This window comes from Dipodomys merriami, unplaced genomic scaffold (genome assembly GCF_024711535.1).
Source record: "Dipodomys merriami isolate MVZ:Mamm:240054 unplaced genomic scaffold, mDipMer1.0.p SCAF_16, whole genome shotgun sequence".
Taxonomy (NCBI): domain Eukaryota; kingdom Metazoa; phylum Chordata; class Mammalia; order Rodentia; family Heteromyidae; genus Dipodomys; species Dipodomys merriami.
In genome coordinates, this window is record NW_027202937.1 from 6,020,825 (window position 1) to 6,037,801 (window position 16,977).

At 50.8% G+C, this 16,977-nt stretch overlaps 1 protein-coding gene across 6 annotated transcripts in view; it reads right to left on the minus strand.

Moving 5' to 3' along the window:
• The window catches only part of Daam2 (dishevelled associated activator of morphogenesis 2), a 149,454-nt gene that overhangs the window by 12,887 nt on the left and 119,590 nt on the right, over positions 1-16,977 (minus strand). For 5 of the 6 annotated variants that reach the window (XM_070023830.1, XM_070023832.1, XM_070023827.1 and 2 more), the window contains 11 exons: positions 15,745-15,848; positions 14,720-14,786; positions 13,512-13,629; positions 11,011-11,149; positions 10,244-10,302; positions 9,924-10,108; positions 9,237-9,536; positions 4,834-4,941; positions 3,028-3,054; positions 2,083-2,189; positions 792-876 (listed from right to left, as the gene is read on the minus strand). In XM_070023830.1, coding sequence (XP_069879931.1) covers positions 792-876; positions 2,083-2,189; positions 3,028-3,054; positions 4,834-4,941; positions 9,237-9,536; positions 9,924-10,108; positions 10,244-10,302; positions 11,011-11,149; positions 13,512-13,629; positions 14,720-14,786; positions 15,745-15,848 — 1,299 coding nt within the window. The remainder of the gene's footprint in view (positions 1-791; positions 877-2,082; positions 2,190-3,027; positions 3,055-4,833; positions 4,942-9,236; positions 9,537-9,923; positions 10,109-10,243; positions 10,303-11,010; positions 11,150-13,511; positions 13,630-14,719; positions 14,787-15,744; positions 15,849-16,977) is intronic. The other variant, XM_070023831.1, reaches the window with a different exon arrangement.

Sequence of the window (16,977 nt, forward strand, 5' to 3'; positions counted from 1 at the left end):
TGTCATATGCTAATGAGCCACTGGGAAACTCTCTTCCATAAAGTAGCTATTCAACTCTTTTGCTCATTTTTGAAGCTCAGTGGCTAGCCACTTTCTCCCTGGTTTGTAGAGTTCTTTATTGTAAATAGGAGATGTTAGAGAGGTGATAGATAATAGGTAGATAGAAGATAGGTCATAGAAATAGAGTTATGTAGAATTGATAGGTAATGGGTAGATAGAGTTAGATGACAGAGAGATGATGGGTAATGGATGATAGTTAGATGATAGATGATTGATTGAAGTATGTAGATATTACATGTATACATGTGTATAAATATGAAAATATAAATATACTTATACATCATATATTTATTTTATATATTCCCATATATAAATATATTTCTCTATAAACTTCCATATATAATATCTTCTAGGTTTTGACTTGTGTTCCCCCGCTAGTCCATGTCTTCTGGAGGAAAGTGGTCTCCCTTTTAGCAAAGTCTGATTGATGTTCCTTTGTGTGTGGTTTGCTACGTGGCCCTTAACACACTGAAAGGGAAGCAATTTGGAGGAGAAATGACTGCCGTCCGTTTTGACTTGGTCTGGAGACCTAGGGTGGTTTATACCTCCTATCTCTTTCTAGGCACCTCAAAGATCTCTGGAAGCCTTTTCCGGAGAAAGGCTCATCCAGAGAAGTTTCTAGAAACCTTCTCTCCAATTTCTTGCTTTCTGTTGACCCAGGTGTCTCAGCTTCACACAGGACCTGTGACGGTCCCCAGGGCTGCCTCTCCGCCCTCCACCAGGGTCCTCACCTGCTCCAGCATATCTTTAGCCAGGTCCTCCTGCTCGTCCATCTTCAAGATGGCCTGCCGGATCTCCTCGTTGGAAAGCTTCAACCTGCAGCAAAAGGAGAGTGACCCTGAGCAGCCTGGCGGGCCCTCAGCTCAGGGAGGCTCCTCATCTCCTCTGTCAGATGCTGCTGCCTCAGCCTGCCCCGACCCCGTCCCATGGACTGGAGAATCATTGGTGGTCCTCCCTCATGGCCTCCTCTGTGAAGACGTCTCAGACTAAACTAATATGACGCACTCCATATACCCCATAACGAGCATTATAGTGACTAATAAAGACTCAGGTCCTTAGTGAGTGTGTGTGTGTGTGTGTGTGTGTGTGTATGTGTGTCTCATTTGAGGCTTTGTCCAAGTTGGTGGGGCATCAGGAAATAAGAGAGCTATCTTGTATGCCGACTCAAGAAATAGCCAAAGGGTTTCTGACTGGTCCTCCTCCTTCTCTACCATCTTGGGAGGTCAGAACTTCAGCAGGCCACTGACTGAGCAGCTACTTTCTCCCCTTTCCTTCTTCTTCTCCAGAGACAGGGTCTCCTGATCTCTGACCCACCCAGCTCCCACCCAGCTGTTCCAATCGGTCTTACTGGCTGTCCCTTTCCCCATCCCCTCCATGAGCACGCCCACGGGAAACCTGAGAATGCAGGACAGAGAGGGCAGATGTCCCAGAGGCAGCTGAAGGCAGCACTAAGAATAGTCCCGAGGCTCTGCCCCCTGCCCCTGGCTCCGGCGAGGCCCACATAGAAGCAGCCCTGTTAGTACAGATACTGTCCTGTTTGTTCTACCACCACAAGGGAAATGCTCAGGGACTGAGATCATGCCACTCCAAGCCCTCCGCCAGCTTAAAGCAACTCAGTTTGCCTGATGCTGACCAGGAGGGTCAGGCCAGGGTGGGGGGGTCTTGTGATTTGGAGCAGTTTCCTGTCTGCGGAGTCCTTCTCTGCTTTCTTAAAGATGGGCATCTAATGCAGTACCTGCCTCTTCCAGCAGAGAAAGAAGGCTAAGAGCTTCCTCCTCTCCCCAGGGATCCCCTCCACTTTGTTTTTGTTTTTATTATTTGTTTTGTGCTTGTTTTGCAGTGCTGGGGATGGAATGGGGGGGGGAGGCTTGGGTTTTACACCAGGGAGCTGCAGCCCAGCCCCTCAGCACCTTGTTTAGCACTTTCTGCGTCTCTGGTCTCTCTCTGTCAAGGAAGGCCCCTGTCCCTCCCACCCGAAGCCAGCTGGGCCAAGGCTCATGGGGCAGGGTGGGCTCGACATACTTGGAGAGGAGGATGATGCAGTTCTGGGCTCTCCGGCCATCGATGACTGACAGCTCTTTGACCTTTCGGGAGGTTGCGTAGATGTCCTCGGTGGAGCCCAGCTCTTTCTGTGAACAATGAGGCAGAGGTGTGTTTTCCTGTCTTCTCTGGGCCCCACTCCCCACCCCCAGCGGCCACCCTCCTTCCAAACTGGGGAGGAGAGGAAGGAGAGGAAAAAGATAGCTGTCTCTTGTGGTCAATGCTCTGAGACTCTACTATGGGATAGGAAGGACCCCCTTCTCTTTCTGTCTCAGCAACCCAGGGAAGGGCTGGGCTGCCATGGGGGGAAGGTGGGAACGATCTCTCTGGCTTTCAGTGGTGTGGTGGTGACAAGAGTCACCTTGTCTCCCACAGGATCAAACCCACCACCACCACCCAGGTCAGATCATGATGAGAAGTTGGTCCAAAGTCCACAGAGGTCATTGGTTGCTATTCTTGCAGACAGGTGCACACCTCAGTATGCCCAGGGTAAAGGTGTCCACAAGGTCAGAGGTGGGGAAACTGAGGTAGAATTCTGAGCACAGGTTGGTTCCAGGGTGCACAGCTCTAAGGAACTATCATTTACATCATTATCTTTGTGAACCCTGCCCCAGGAATCATGCAGTGCCAAACCTTGGCAGTCAGTCAGACAGAAGAGCCTTGCCTTGGGCTTGGTGGTGGAGGAGACGAAAGACCTAGAGGCTTTCTTTTCCCGCCTACTGCTGACAGAGACAGGGTTGCTTTTCTCCCACACTTCCTCTTTCTCTCCCGGGGGAACTTCCCCCTCCACCCGCATGCTCCCTACAAGGATGGGTGCTAAGGTGAGAGGCAGCAAGAACAAACTCCCCTCTTCTGGGCCTAGTTCAGAGCCAAAGCCCAGGACAGCGGTTAGGGGTTGGAATATTCAGAGTCCCAAAAGTGACTCACCTGCTGGATAGGATTAGTTATCAGCTCCTAGACAGGTAGCAGCCACAGCCAATAGAGAATTAAACATGCAACACATTAGTCAAGAGGTTCAGGGACCCAGGACCAGTAGCACGGATGGAGGGGGAGACCTTCAGCCTTTTCCTCTGTCCACACCGTCTAAGGAAACACTCTCCCCTCCCAGTCCCTCCTCCCTGCCCCCCATGGTTAGAAGCTACTCCTAGCAGACATGCACCTGCAGAGAAGCCAAACAAAAGCAGGTCCCCCCTCCCCCCCGCCACACACACACTACTGCATGCCAGCCAGGGCTGGGCAGACCCCATGCACCCTGGGGTGCATACCCTGGGCTGCCCTGCCCCTGGGTCTTGACTTCTCACTCTCCTTTCTCCTCTGCTGAGAAGGTGGGAGAAGGCAGTGGCCATTGCTTCCCTCCACACACACCCCATCCCACCCCCCCCCACCCCCAGGGAGGAAGGGAGAGGAACACCAGAGAGACACGAACTTGAGCTGGGGTCTCATGTGAGTCCTTTCCAAGGAGGCTAGGAAAGCAGGCACCCTCGAAGTTGCTCTTGCCTGTCTGTTCTCTGGTGTCTAAGCGGGGGGGGGGGGGGGTGGAGGAGGCCTAGCCTGCAACTGACAGAGCTGCAGCTGCTAATGCAAAAGCTACCTGGGGCTTGGAGGAAAGACCACAGCTCTCAGGACCTCCTCTGCCCCATAGCTCACTCACTGCCCAAGGACCAGTGAGAGGAAGTGACCAGGGCTGCAGCGTCTCCGGGATCACTCCAGCTCTGCTGCTGGGACTGTAGAGACCAGGCCCAAGCAAGGGGCTGCATGGACTGGTCTCAGAATTGAGGGGGACAGAAGAAAGGCCTTTCAGACTTCAATTGTCTCAACTCATCAAGCTGGGAGATGCTGAATCCAGTTTATGTAAGCTCCAGACCCGGTCTATCCCAGCCTACTTCAGGGTTCTAGAGCCTGCAGAGGCCAGCCCAGGACGCTGGCCTGGGAGTCATGCAAACTAGGGGGTCTCATGGGTGAGCCATGCCTCATCTATGCCCTATGCCCACTCTCCCTGGCACCCATTCCAGGAGCCAGGGACACCAATGTTCACAGAACTCCTTTCAGCATACAGCCTAGCTGCTGCCTTCAGCCATGCCAGCCTGACAAGGACATAGGCTAACATGCTCCCTGGAATTACAGGTAGGGAATCAGATGCCTTGGGCACCCACTTTAAAATCAAATAAATAGCCAGCCAGATGCTAGTGGCTCATACCTGTAGTCCCAGTTACTCAGTGGGCTGAGATCTGAGGATCAAGGTTCGAATCCTCCCAAACTCAGCCACATGGGAAGTACAAGTGGGAAGCTCAGAACAGCTCAGGCATAAAGTGAAACCCTAACTTGAAATTAACCAATGCAAAAAAAGGGGCTAGAGGTATGGCTCAAGTGGTAGAGCACCTGCCTAGCAAGTGTGAGGCTCTGAGTTCAAACCCAGTACCACGAAAAAAAATAAAGACGTGAAATCACTTTGTAAATATGGGAGGAAGAAATGCGAAGACAGGGAGGGGAGGAGGAAAGCCCGAAGGGAAGGCGGAAAGAAGGAAAGGAAAAGGTTGACTAGGGTTGAGGAAGTGGAGGTGTGGCTCAAGTGGTAGAGTGCCAGCCTTGAGTGGAAAACAAGTAAGAGCACCAGTCTCTGCGTTGAAGCTCTAGGCCCAGCACACACAGAAAAGGGACTAGGTTTGAGCTGAGAAGGTGTCTCTACAGAAGTCAGAACCCAAGAGCTGGGAACAGCGTGAGTTAGCGTCTTACCTGGTGTCTCTGATAAGCTGAAAACATCTTTTCAAAATCCTTCAGATCCAGAATCTGAAATACCTTTGTGTCATCCATCTCATTCCACACAGTGCCAGGGACACGCTCCTAAGACCCAGAGCGAGGAGAAGTCAACACAGGTGGGGCCCAGTTCCCTCACCACGCAGCCACCCATTGCTTCTTTAACCCCATCTGGGCCCCAGAAGCCCATGCTACCATAGCCAGCCTCTCAGACCTTTCGTTCCCCCCCGCCCCCCAAAACCTCTGCCTTCCTTGGGCACTCTGCTCCTGGGTAAAGCTTTAGACGATCTCCTTCTCCCTTTCCCAAGAGGCCATGAGCAAGCACGTCCCAGAAGCACTGAGTGATGGGTGGATGAGTGTGAAAGGCGGTGCCTGGAAGCTTCTGCAAAAGCAACAGCAGAAGCAATGCTCCTGGGCCCCGGCACTGGCCTGCCCTCCATATTGGGCAAGGCTGGATGGAAGCTACTTCCATCCTAGACTGGAAGCACTGGAAGGATCAGGGATCCTGGAAGCCCCTGCATAGGATGAATTTCCTAGATCTGAGACACCCCTTTCCTTTCCGGGATTCCCAGAACTTGACCAGTGGTTTGCCTACAGACATATGTCAAAGGTTTGGACATCCTGGGCCTTAAGGTGACTCTGCTCAGAGGATCCAGGCTCTGCCACAACTTCCTGTTGGTCAGACCCAGGGAAGGCCCCTAAAGTTTACATACCACCGGTCTCTCAATGGAGGCATCACTCCATCTCTGCGTAGGACTCTTGCCCAGAAGGGCCTAGAAAGGAGCTTTGTGAGCCAAGCCCTAAACTGCCCTAACACTTTACAACACCTTGCCCACCTGGCTGATGGCTTCAAGGAAAGTGCTGAGCACCGCTCCTCCTCCCAGAGACCTGCACGTCATCCAGAGCGTGGCTCTTCCTTCTCCCCTGCTTTCCCCTGCCTTGAGGGCAGCCAAGGAACCTTCCTGATGCTTGCGCCTCCTCCCTACCTTCCCCCTCGCAGGCTTGGAGGGAGAAGCATACCTTTCACTCACTTTTATTTTCTTAAACTCTGGAAATGGGAGGCTAGGCCAGAGTCGAGGGGAGGGGACATTCCTGTGGCCTTCTGAAGGCCAGGGACCCTTGTGTGGAATGCCGGGCCGAGAAGCTAGGGAGCAGCAAGGGATACAGGCAACTGGCCAAGCCCAACACAGACACATTCTTTTCATGGCAGAAACAACCACTCTGTGTGTGTGTATGTGTGTGTACGGGCGTGTGCATGAGAGACAAGCAAGACACAGGGAGAGATCACACACACAGAGAGAAACATAGAGAGAACCCATGTGTAGGATAGAAGAGTGAGGATGGGGAGGGGAACCCCAGCTCTTGGGAAAGAAGATGGGGCTGGGCACCAGCGAGTGGCTCACGCCTGTCATCCTAGCTACTCAGGAGGCTGAGATCTGAGGATCGCAGTTCAAAGCCAGCCCGGGCAGGAAAGTCCATGAAACTCTAATCTCCAGTAAACCGGAAGTAGTGCTGTGGCTAAGGTGGTGGAGTGCTTGCCCTGAGCTGAAGAGCTGAGGGACAGCGCCCAGGCCCAGAGTTCAAGCCCCACGACCAACCAAAAATAAAAAAACAATGGGGTAGGGTAGAGAGAGGATGAGAAGGGAACTAAAATCAGGGAATCAGGAAGGTAAGCAGCACCCCCGTGGGGTAACCAGAGGGACCCAGAGTGGCTTATTGTGGGGTGGAGGATGAGAGGGAATTCCCCAGAGACAACGCTTTCCTTCCTCTTTATCCTCGGCAAGGCCAGGGCCAGAAGGAAGGAAGTTGCTGGAGTAGAAGAGCTTGGTGTTCAACACGGAGAAAAGTTTCCCATGAGACAGAAGATGAAGTCACCTGGACCCCTCTCTGGTTTTGTCCTGAAGGCAGCCTATTCAGAGACTAGGCATGGCTTTGGATGATTTGGGTGATTTGTGGAGAATCATGTGGTCGGAAGCCAGGGACAGGTAGGGCCCTTCCCTATATGCTCCATACTTCGGCCCCGTCAGCCTGCCACGCCCATCTTTGTGGCAATTCTCAAATTTAATTTTTCCACTGCTCTGGGCCAAAACTCTGTCATCTCTAGTCTAGATCCTTGAGACTTCTGGCTCTCTTAAAGATATATCCTCAATGCCAAGCCAATCTTTCTCAGGAACACATTTCATGGTGTTTCCTGCACAGAGCATTGACTTTGGGATCAGGCTGACATTTCCAATCCTGCCATAACGGAGAGATATTGTTTTTATCCTGGGTCACGTAACAAGAAACTGAGTCTCAGTAATACTCACCTCCCTGAGTTGACTGAAAATTGAGATAATACATTTACACCACACACAGAAGTGCCACTAACAATTAATTTAATATTATATGATTATTTATTAAGAGTTCCCAGCCAGGTACTGGTGGCTCACGCCTGTAATTCTATCTACTCAGGAGGCTGAGATCCGAGGGCTCTGGTACAAAACCAGCGGGTAGGAAAGTCTGTGAGACTCTTATCTCCAATAAATCAGCAAAAAGCCAGAAGTGGAGATGTGGCTCAAGTGGTAGAGGGAAAGAAAACCTCAGGGACAGCACTTAGGCCCCAAGTTCAAGCCCTGGTAGTAGCACAAAGGGGGAGGGGAAACTCTTCTGGTCTACTGGAAAAGCGGGGGGGGGGGGGGACTCTTCTGGTCTACTGGAGTACATCTTGTAGAATTCAGCATTATCAGACTCTGGAAAAAATCCTAAGCATGAACCTCTCCACAATGAAAACATCACATGCACAAAAATTAATTCATTGCCCTGTCTATATTCCGTAGTCCTTGGAGGCATATTATAACTTACCAAATTTTTTTAAAACTTAAATTATACACTACCAGTCTAAGAGACAAAAACTTTCTACTTTTTCTTTAAACCACAATACAAAAACACAGTATTTCTGTTGTGGAGCGATGGCTATTTCCACAAAGCCCACGGCATTTGGTTCTGCGAGCCGCTTACTCGTTTGCAGCTAGCTTTTCTCAACTCCCCAACCACGGAGTATAACTGGGCAGCGCAGATGCCTCTAACATGAATGCTTTTTCTTTGCAACACCATGAGCAAGTGAACTCTAATGCAAATCACGCAGATCGGAAATGATACCGGTTGCCCCAGAGACTATGAACGGGTTGCTTCCTTGTGGCATATTTTCCCCTAGATGATGAATCAGAGGTAGAAAAGAGCTTGAAGATCTCCTTACAGCAAGAAAACCGTGGTACTGACAAAAGGGATGATGTGATAAATGGATCTACACTGCTAGTTAGAGCCAAACCAGGTGTGGTTGGAGGCTAGAAACTCTCCCTCCACTCATCCTCAGGTTCTCTAGTTGTTTTCTGGCCATTTCCCCCAGTTTGCTAGTTCTTGCACTCTCCCAGGATAGGACACCTGCTACCTCTCTCTGAAATCATTAACCATCAGGTCCTCCAGAATGAAGTTGTGCTAAAAACAGACCTCAGCCTGGCTAGCCAACTGGTCTACCACCAGGAAGAAACACATAACAAAGACAGAACTACGTAGTCAGTAATCTCTTCTCTACCCAGAATGTCTTCCCCACTTACGTCACAGAAGCTCACCCACAATGCTAAGGCAGAAAGTCCCCATGGATGAGTCTTCCAAGCTAGATTCTACACAGATGTGGGGTAGGAATCAGGCTAACTGAAACAAGCTGCCATACATGTATTTGCCTAGGGGATAAGGTCCTCTAAAAATCAGACTTGCTGATTCCTTGCTGGGGATCTAATGAGATTCAGGACATTCTGATGCTCCGTAGAGTCCAGTGGAGAAATGAACTCCCGTGAGAGGGCCTGGGATTGGAGAGTATTGGTGGACAGTCCTCACAAGTACATTCACTACAGGTGCAGAAATGTGACCCATGTGCACAGCGCTGACCAGGGAGGATGACTCAGAGCCTCATCTTGCTTTCAAACTCCAGCCCTTGCACCCTTTGCCCTGATCCTAACCTTAGCCCAAACTCTGCCTGTATCATCTTCTACCTCTTCCCTCAGGTCAACCCTCTCCCAGGAAATCCTTGCTCAGTCCTGTCCTGTTTGGAAAGTATCTGGCCTGGCCCAGGCTTTGTTGTCCGCTGCTCTATTCACCTATGGCACACACAAGTTCATCTGCAGATGTCTTTGCCACCTGGAGCACACCCACCTGCGTGTCCCTCCAGTGTAGATGTCCTCCCAAAAGCTCATCTTCTTACTCTCCTTCCCGCCTCATCCCCACCCCCCACACACATATAAAAGAAAGAACCTGGGGAGGATTTGCCTGACTGTAGGCCCACAGTCCAGTGCCCACCTACCATTGGCTACAAGAGACCAACCCGCTCCCTCCTTCCAGCCAATCACCTCGTTCAGCTTGACCCAGTTGAAGGACTTCAGCGGGTGGGAAGGCTGGGGGGTGTGCTTTCTCCTGAGTGGAACCTCGCTGCTGGGGAAAGGGTCCTGAGGCAGGGGCAGGCCCTGGCCAAAGCATGGTGGGGCTCCTGGGGGGGTGGGAGGCCCGCCAGGCGGAAGGGGTGGCGGGGGAGGTGGGGGGCAGCAGGAGAAGGGGAGAGGGGGTGGGGGTGGAGGCAGGTCACTGGTTGTCATGGAGGAAGACAGGGTGAGTGGGCCTCCGGGGGGAGATGGAGAAGACGAGGGGCCTGTCTGTAAGGAGACAGAAACATTAAAGCCAGTCATCCATACTGATCTCGGGTCAGTCTAAGTCTCCATCTGCTGTCACTTCCCACACACATTTCAACATTTTTCTCTTCTTCAAATTCAAAGTGTCCAAATCTCTCTCTCTGTCTCTCTCTTTCTCTGTCTCTCTCTGTCTCTCTCTGTCTCTCTCTGTCTCTCTCTGTCTCTCTCTGTCTCTCTCTCTCTCTCTCTCTCTCTCACACACACACACACACACACACACACACACAGAGCACAATGAAACAGCAAGACGCATACAGTCAGGCAGCCTTCTTCCTCCTCACACCTCCTCTGCCCCTTGCCCCCCCCCCCATCCTTTCAAAGCCCAGGGTCTCAGCTGCACTGTTCACATACTGGGATTTCACTGAGTTGGGCTACCAGTTCTGCCACCTGTCCCCTGGCCTGGCGTAGCTCCTGGGACTCCCGGGCCAGCTTGTCCTTCATCTTGTTCAGCGTCCTCATCATCTCCTCCTTCTCCACCGTCTTTGTCTCACACTCCCGCTCCTTCCTCTCTAGCCGGCTCACAAGCTCCATGTGTTCTGCAATGTAGTAGACCCCGAGAGGAAATGGGAGATGAGCACACGCAGTGTGTGTCCTTCCCGGAGGAGATGGGGTCCTGGGCTCATGGGGAAAGGGTCCGGGGAGCACCTGGCAGGATCTATAGAGCCTCTCACCTTTCCGGAACTTCTCTGCCTGGTCTTTCCACTGTTTCACTTCATTCTCATTGATGAGCCTGGAGGGCAGAGAAGAGAAGAGGCCATATGATTGCTGTCAGCCATCCACCACATCCCAGAAGACATGCCATGTCTCTTCCCTAGGTTGCTACCCTGACCAGAATGGTTCCTTCTCAGCTGTATCTCTGGACCCCCAGGCCTGCCCAGGTGACCACTCAGAGCAGAAAGAACCCCCAAAGACTTTATCATCCAACTCCTTGATGGTGCACTTGCACCCAGGGACCAGAATGAGGATGAGAGATCATGAAGGCCATATGACAGCAAGCTGAAGGGCTGGAGCTAGCCACGCACCGTAGTACTCTTACACATGCCATGCGAATGTGTTGCACTCCCACTATCCAACCCTTGCAGGCTATCACTGAGAACTGAGAAGAGCCCCTGCACACTTGTGTTTCCAATATGATCATCACTAGCCATGTGACATGGGGCCAGTCAAATGTAAATAAAATACAATTTAACTTCGGACCCTCAGCCACACTAGCCCCGTGTCAAATCTTCATTAGCTCCATCTGGTTGTCACCCTAGACAAGACAGAGACAAACCTTCTCCATGAGCCTAGAGACTGAAAGAAATAAACCACAGAAGACCCATTTGGGGACGTCCGGGTGGACAAGGAACTGAGGTTTCACGGTGGGGACCCAGCCCAGGAGGGAAGGCAGAGTGGTGGCAGGAGCGGGTCAAAGGCAGACATGCCAGACACAACTCACATATTGACAACGTTCTTGACATTGAAGTTCTCCAACGGCGCCAGGTCCGGGTCTACGCCGTACTCATCCTGGAGGACAATCTGCTGGATGATGCGATCCAGGAGCTGCCATTGCTGGAAGAAGCCACCATTCCGCTTGTCTGAGGGGTGAGATAGATGTACCATCCACTGTACTGAGCTGCAGCATTACCAGAAGTCCTGCCCTGGTGTGACTGTCCAGGTCCAGGCTGCCGGCATGCCCATCCTCCACACACAAGAAATTCCCAGACAGATGGAAGAAGAAATGCTACTGGTGCTGAGGAAGATTCACAAATGGAGTCATCTCCTGAGTTACCTACACCTGACCTTCTGTGGATGGCCAAGACCCAGGACATATGACATATGTTTCTATTCCACAAGATGTTTCCTGGTTGCTTGCTTTCCTGTTGAGACTCTGGTTGGACTAGGGAAGGCAGATTACTTTTTTATACTATTTTTTAAAACACCTGTTCTAAAATATTACCTAATGAAGCCTTTAGGGGATTTTTTTTTTTGCCAGTCCTGTGGGCCTGGGAGCTGTCCTTGACCATAGCTGTGCTTACGGCTAACATTCTACCACTTGAGCCGCAGTTCTATTTCTAGCTTTTCTTGATGGTTAATTGAACATAAGAGTCTCACAGACTTTCCTGCCCTGGCTGGCTTCAAGCCATGATCCTCAGAGCTCAGCCTTCTAAGTAGCTAGGATTACAGGCATGAGCTACCAGCACCCAGCTTAGGGAAATTAAAAAAAAAAAAAAAAGATTTCAGGATTATCTACACAATGACTGAACAGAAGGATGGAAACTGATTACAGATGTGCACTGAGAGTTAAAGAAATGGTTGATGGGCTGAGAAAGTGGCTCAGTGGTACAGTGCTTGCCTTGCATGCATGAGACTCTGGGTTCGATTCCACAGCACCACATAAGCAGAAAAAGTTGGAAGTGGTGCTGTGGCTCAAGTGGTAGAGCACTATCCTTGAGCTGAAGAGCTGAGGACAGTGCCCAGAGTTCAGGCCCCATGACTGGGAAAAATAAAAAAGAAGAAGAAGAAATGGTTGATGGAAAACTAGAGAGATTTCTTGGTAGAGATAACCCTGAATTGTGAAGACGTAGGTGTTGTGTTGTGGCTAGTCCCTCCTACAAGGCCCCATTCTCATCCACTCATAGCCTGGCTAGACGTTGGCTTTTTCACACGACAACCACCAGTAATCCTCCCTTAGTCCCTGATCCCAAACATTTCCTCTCTCCTGACCAGCAGAAGTCAACAAGGATAATCTCACATCAAATCCACCACCTAGACATTGGCTGAGCATCTCTTCACCACCTCATTTGGAATAAAGAGGGACCCATTCACATTGCCCAGGGACCAACAAACACAGGAACCACTGGGGAGCAAACAAATAGTCAGGTTTTCCAGGTGCCTTCAATATCTTCCATGAAAGAACTTCTGGGACGAGCTTTGGAGAAGTAATGGCTTCCTGGCCCAGCTCTCTGACTCTCGGTACTTTCCATACCTTTGTCCACAAATGCATTGCTAAGTAGCAGCGTTGTCCATTTTCTTTCCACCCAGGGGGACAGCCTGAAGCCAGGTAACTCATTCATAGAGACAGAACACATTTCATCTAAAATTGTGCCCCAGAAAAAGGAAAAATCCTTCTGCATGTAAAGAACTCAAAGAGAGATAATATGTGGGAATTACTCAAGTCATTCTGAGGTTTACAGTATGCTAAAGTACCTCCCATCATGCCTGGCAAAAAAACCTGCCACACAATAGCAGTTGTCACCATGAATCGTCACCGTCATCGCCAGCACCACCGCCATCAACACCATGGTGAGCCTGACGAGGCTGGCCATTGTGGTAGATAACAAGGATTCTCAAAATATCCTATTTTGAGAAAAGCCAAAGTGCCCAACCCGTGGTGGAATGAAAGCTCACTTCCAACTGCATTGTGGGTAACCATTCCAAAGTATGTGTCATTGATTTGCTCCCAGTGTGCCACTGGATCTTAATAACTTAGCCATTTGCTCATGAGAAGCTATTTGGTATCTGTAAAGAAAGGCGGTGGCAAAGGTGCCAAGGTTGGGAGTCAGCAAGAAATAGATGGAGAATGGATAAAACTTTAAAAAATCAAGTACATTACACATGTGGGAGACCCTCCCAACCATGACTCTTCTTTCTGGAACTAACAGGACTCGGTGCCTCTCTGTCTGGCTGAAAGCAGAGCAATCTGGTTTCGAGATGCTTAAGCTACTAGTTATTGGGCTAAAGCTACCAAAGTTGCTCAGGGACAACTTCCCAGCTCCTCCTGTGAGTGGCCATGGACCTCCTGCCTATCCCAAGGAGGGAGGAGTCTGAGTCATGGGCCTGGCCTCCCCAGGGCAAACACAGAGGAATGTGGTCACACCAGCTGCACGATTTCATCTCTACCTGCCTGACCAGGACACAGGCCCCGGTACTAGGTGACAGCCAGTGCAGGGTACTCACAGGGCATCTGCAGACAGTGGTGTAAGACAGAGAGCAGGCAGGGGTAGGCCTCCGTGTGCTTCAGCTTCCTGTGGATCAGCTCGAACATCTGGGAGGCACTCTTAGTGTCGATGTGGACCTGGGGGGAAGGGAGGAACGGAGCACATGGTGAAGAGGAGGAGCCGGAAGCAGAGGAAAAGAATAAGGAGATGAAGAGAAGACAGTTTCCAGACACCCAGTCCTAGGAGACCTTTGCTTCCTCTGCCTGTGACCTGGGCTTCATGGGAGGAAGACAGAGAAAAAGGGGAGGGAGAGATGTTAATTACATAAACTAGAGTTTCTCTGTCTCAGCACTACTTGGCTTCTTGGCCAGATGTTTCCCTATTGCAGGAGCTGTCCAGTGCCAGCAGGGTGTTTAGCGGGATCCTTGGCCTCTACCCTGATAGATGCCAAGAGCTCTCCTCCCACTGACATCACCAGAAATACCTCCAGCTTTCACAAGTCTGCCCTTGGGGAAGGAGGGAGTCAAAACTATTCATCCCTGTCTGAGAAATGCAGTTGCAAACTGAGGGAAGGAAGCACAGGGCACAGATGCTTCAAAATAGCACACGGCCTATGGCCTAGCACGTGGCTTGTGGTAGAACGTGTGACCTGTGACACAGGCCCACCACCCAGGTTGTAAACTAAGGTGTTCTCTAGTTGGGTGGCCAGCTATTTGTGCTCTATGACTCTAGCTTCCATACCTGGAAGTCTGTGTACGGGAGAACAAAATGAGTGGGGTTTTATATGTGTGAGGCACTGCCCAGGAGGCTGCGGTCTGGGTAGGATTTTTCTAATATATTTTATAAGCATCAGAGGTGTGGATTACTAGGATTCCAAGGCTCCTGTGAAATATTAATTTGTTTTATTAAGCACCATGTGGTTAAGGATGGAGGAAGGTGATTCAGGAAAAATCACTGGAAAGCCAGCCCCAGGAAAGGCATTTTTCCAACCAAGTAAATAGCCTCAGGGGCAGGTAACCAGCTGTGACCCAGCAGGTGAGGGGACCAGAGCCAGCATACCACATCAGAGCTTCAGAAGCAAGATCTGGCCACTGGGGTCTCACCAGAGACTAACCAACCCTGAAGCCTTCCACCTCCACCCAAACACAGGGCCTGGAGCAGACAGCGGAGCTACCTTGGCCCCCCCCCCCCCCCCCCGCCATCGGCCCACCCCCACAGGGTCCTCACCATGTCAAACCTCCGGGCCAGCTCCAGGTCATCCTCATTTCGGACCATCTCAAAGAAGTCTAAGTGCCTGGATAGGAGAGGGGTCGGGGAGAGGAAGCAGATGTAACAGGACAGCCTTGGCTGATGGATAAACTCCTTTCCAACCCTCTACCAGCTAAATGTGGAAGCTTTGTTCAGGTAAGGCTAAGGCAAGGCGAGGAAGAAGCCGCCTGAGGCCACACCCTCCCCTTAAGAGATCTTACGGCCTTTCTTCAGGAAGGTCTCCGCAGATCTACAGAAACACTGTAGTGTTTCTCAACGTTGAGGGACTGTATTGATATGTTCGCCTTGATTGTCCTCCACCTACATGCTGCAGATTGTTTAAGCAGCATCCTATGCCCTACCCAATAGATACCAGTGGACCTCTGCCCCCAGATGTGATACCCCAAAACACCTGGCATTTCTTGGGGGTGGGGGGCCCTCTGGGGAGTAAAAGCACTCTCAGTCAAGGATTATACCCGATCCATCCCTCATCCTTAGGGTCTTCATACTGGTCCCAAGTCAGCCCTCGAAGCTAATCTCTTATTTTCAACTCTCATCAAAATACCTTCCAACTGGAAACAATCCATCCTCCTTCCCTTAAAACCCAGTGTAGTAAAAATAACCTGTACCAATGGGATATAACCAACTGGGTGCACTGGCAAGGTGTTTAGCATTCCTGACCCCTAGCAACCAATACCTACAGTGCCCGCCCCTCAACCAACCAAAGTGTGACAACCAAAGAACACCTCCATGAATTTCTAAGTGTCCTCTAGGGGGCAATGTCACCATGATGGAGGACCACTGGGTTCACCTGCCTTTAACATCCTCTCTGCAAGAAGACGGGCAACAGCAGGTTTGCCCTACACAGCACCGATTCTGTGGGCCTCCATGGGAGTGGGGGAGGAGGGACAAGAACAGCCCTTGGTAAACCAAGGTCCTGACCCTCCCCGTCCGAGGCATTGTCTCCACATGCTCGCAACGCATCTGAGCAGCCCAGGACTTACTTGTCCAGGATGGCGTTCTCATGTTGCCGGAGTTTGTCGATCACAGGCTGTATCCCCAGCATCAGAAACTCATACCGGAGATGGAGGCGGAACTCCAGGTTGTCCTGGAGATTGTCAAGAGAGAATCAGACCTGCTGGCCTGTCTCATGTCCACCGAATCCCTAGTGGACTCACTCTTCCTTACATCCCCACGTTCCCAGGAAGGACAGAAGATAGCCTTTGACCTGACTCTTTCTCTACCACAAGCCCATGACCAGCCCCCCTGAGCCTTCCCACCTCTCTTCCCTACAGCCCCCTCACCAGCATTCTCTCAGCCTCTGGCATTAAAGAACGGTTTTAGAGAGGGATATATAGAGTGCCATCTTAGGAGCTAAGAGTCAGATGGAGCCTGGTTGAAATCCCTGCTCTGTTACTTCCTAGGTTTGTGGTCTTGACAAAACCTTTGTTTCCTCATTTGGAAAATGGGCATACCACTCCTTACCCATGGAGCTAAGCGATATTCTCAAACGTTACCTGATACCAACTGATCAGAAGGAATGACAGCCATAAACAGCTGGTACTGACCCAACCCAGGTGGTAGGAGCATCTCAACGACAGATTATTCCCCCAGCCAACCTCACTAACTCAGATCACCAAGACTGCATGCAAGGAAAAAAGTTTGCTGCTCAAGAAGAAGGGAAAGTAGAGATCAAGAATGTGCTGTCTTTGCCCCTTTGTCCTTCAAGTTGCCCTCTGTTGGGAACATCTGATTGCCTTAAGAATCTGAGAGATTCGTTCAATCTTCAAGTTCCTCATGGTCTGTGAATTCACTTCACCCCCCAAAGAAGAGAAATCAAATGCCATACAACCTAACAGAAGGTGCTAGAAGAATGCATAACCTGCCCAACCAGAAAGAAATCCAGAAAGCTCATCTCTAGAAAGCTCTAGAAAGAAGAGCTCCAAGTTGCCCTCCTCCCATAAGTAATCTCTCACTATCTTGAGCCATCATCAAGCGAGGCTTTCCGGGGGTTTGTCCATGACTCACACAGTGGATGAAGAAAACCACACGGAGCCCCCTCCAGCTTAGACAAAACCCTTAAGGATGTGGTGGGACACAAAGCCAGTGAGCAATCATCACCACTTTGAAAGCTGCTGATAAGGCAGAAGGAGTTACAAGTAGGCCAGGTCCTAGGGACCTGGTGTTAACCTCGGAGCAGTGAGCCCCTCCCCCACAGGCTGTGCTTTCCTGTCTCA